We start from the raw sequence: 2330 nt of genomic DNA on the forward strand, positions 1-2330 counted from the left end.
CGTGGTGTTTCTCTTGCCAACCATGTGGGAGAATGGTTTTGAGTTGAAATGTTCCTAACTCACTGAAATGCTATCCTTTTCCTTTATGGGCCAAGGACCTTTTTTTGCTTTTTGGAAAGGAACTAAAGACTTTTCAAAGCCATATATTTCCCACCTCTTGACTTCCCCATCTAACTCTTATATTCTCTCCCTCTCTTCAATGTTGTAAAGCTTTGAATCAATATCGTTTCTAAGAATTCCAAATCTATGATAGTTCAAGATCGTTTCCAAAAGCTGAGGTCAGAAATGTTTAAAACTTAAGTGTTATACTAAAACAAAACACATACTAGTATTACATATATTTGATTACAGAGAAGTTTGGACAATAGTGACAGATTGAAGAAGGCAATAAACTCACATTCAATGAGTCTTCCTTGGAGACATCCTTATGCTTATGGTGATAAAGCTAGAACTAAAGGGACATGAAATAGAACAAGAACCACTTAGTTGTGATTCTTTAAACTAGGACACTTGCTAGCTACTACAACAAAGTCGAATCTTAGGTAGAGCAGACTGATAGATCCTTATTCTTGCTGATATGGCTATTACACTTCAATGGAGGTTTCTCATCCTGCCAATAAGAGGAGAATTCAACCACAAAAACATTAGGCTTTGGCTAAATAGAAAACTTATTCTATTTGTTTGATTTACATGTCACGTTTTTTGTGCCAACATGTGACACAATTTCATATATTAGTCATTGCATAATTATTAGTTAAACCCACCTACAAAAAAAAAAAAAAAAAAAAGTTACTGTTAGTTAAAAACCATAAACATCCAAGGCACGTGGATCATTGTACTATATATTTAATATGAAATCATGGATTTAAGCATATGATCGAATATATGCAGATTTCATGTAAACGTGGACATGATATATTCCATTGAAGTCCTTTGGTTCAGGTTTTGTGGGCAAAAGAATAAACAATTGTGCATTCGAGAGCAATTAATGAAGTACTTTTGAAATATAGATGAAATAATACTCACTGTTTTTTAACTGAGTGTCAGAGAATCCAAATAAAAGTTGAAGAAGTAGACTTGGAAAAAAAAGTCAAGCTACTCTTATTATTACTGATTGGGTTCAAATTAATGGAAGGAAAGTCTTCCTAGGTAGTGGTGAATGGTTGAGGATTTTAGATATAGAGTTTACATTGTTTGTCAAGCAAGCAGTATATATCGTATAAGGTTTCAAAATATATATACAAATATGTAATCTATGGTGCAGAAGATTTGTATTTGCATATACATATATATATATATATATACCACCTCTTTTCCCCATCGGTGTTAATTTGCTTGGCTACTCCCACCAGTTGTCTTGTATTTGGGGAAGGGAACTCGGCCTGACTCAATATGCTTGACATCTTCCACAAGAAGTTCATAGTGCCTTTTCACTTCTTCTGGTGTTTTCCCACCAACAGCCTTAGCGACATTGTGCCAACGGTCAGGGGTGTCCTTATCATACACAGCAAGAGCCCTCTCAAAGGCCTTGTTCTCTTTTGCAGTCCATGAGTTAGAGGAGGACATTGAACTGGATGCCATTGCTTAGCTTAGGGTGTTAAAGTGGATGTTTATTGAGTATAAACTAAGGTCTTGAGGAGGTAATAAAAGAAGGGAAAATATTAGGAAATGTTTGAAACGTGAAAGGCCACAAAGATAGTGAGAGAGGTTTTTTGATGAGAGTCAAGAGGAGACTAGTCAAGGGTTGATATGTGCAAAGAGGTGGCACTGCCTTCTCTTTATAAGCAGGAATAGTGGGGTGAAGTGGGGTTGTGCCAGTTGGCCTACAATTTTGCAAAATTGTAGGTGGAATTTCAATGATTTGTCTCCTTAGGAACCACAAAATGAAGGACAAAGAAGGAGAACACTAATGTGGGAGAATATGTATCTCTAATAAGTAAAAGAAAAGGTAAAAGAACATTAAAATAAATTAATTAGTTCTTTTCTTTTTTCAATAAGAGAGATCATATCAGGTAAAAATTGTGTTTATAAGTTATAATCATTTGGATTATATACATAAAAACAAGGTAGAAGTTCTAAAACTAGAGAATCGCCCTTCCATGTTTTGTAAAGAAAATCTAAACCTAGCAAAATTCACTTGGGCCAGTTTGTTAATTGTGAAACAAGAAGACACAAACTAGGCTTTCTTCATTTGAAATGAATCAATATTACAAATTTAAATACATATCCAGTATCACGTCATATAAAGTTTTAGAAGACGTGACATTTTGTATATAATGAAATTCATAAAAGAAAATCTTTTAATAGTACAATAAGATTGAAGACCCTCT

General features: G+C 34.2%; 1 protein-coding gene across 2 annotated transcripts; it reads right to left on the reverse strand.

Moving 5' to 3' along the window:
• Positions 1-293: 293 nt before the first annotated feature.
• LOC115994093 (transcription factor RADIALIS-like) lies at positions 294-1753 on the reverse strand. 2 transcript variants are annotated; one of them, XM_031118122.1, is made up of 2 exons: positions 1306-1753; positions 294-610 (listed from the first exon to the last, which is right to left on the reverse strand). In XM_031118122.1, the coding sequence occupies exon 1, from the start codon at positions 1579-1581 to the stop codon at positions 1327-1329; it is 255 nt and encodes an 84-aa protein (XP_030973982.1). In that variant the 5' UTR covers positions 1582-1753; the 3' UTR covers positions 294-610; positions 1306-1326. The 2 variants fall into 2 exon arrangements, with proteins under 2 accessions (XP_030973982.1, XP_030973981.1); XM_031118121.1 differs by having other exon boundaries at positions 304-610; positions 1309-1745.
• Between the last annotated feature and the right edge of the window lie 577 nt (positions 1754-2330).

Source organism: Quercus lobata, chromosome 6 (assembly GCF_001633185.2).
Source record: "Quercus lobata isolate SW786 chromosome 6, ValleyOak3.0 Primary Assembly, whole genome shotgun sequence".
In the NCBI taxonomy this organism is placed as follows: domain Eukaryota; kingdom Viridiplantae; phylum Streptophyta; class Magnoliopsida; order Fagales; family Fagaceae; genus Quercus; species Quercus lobata.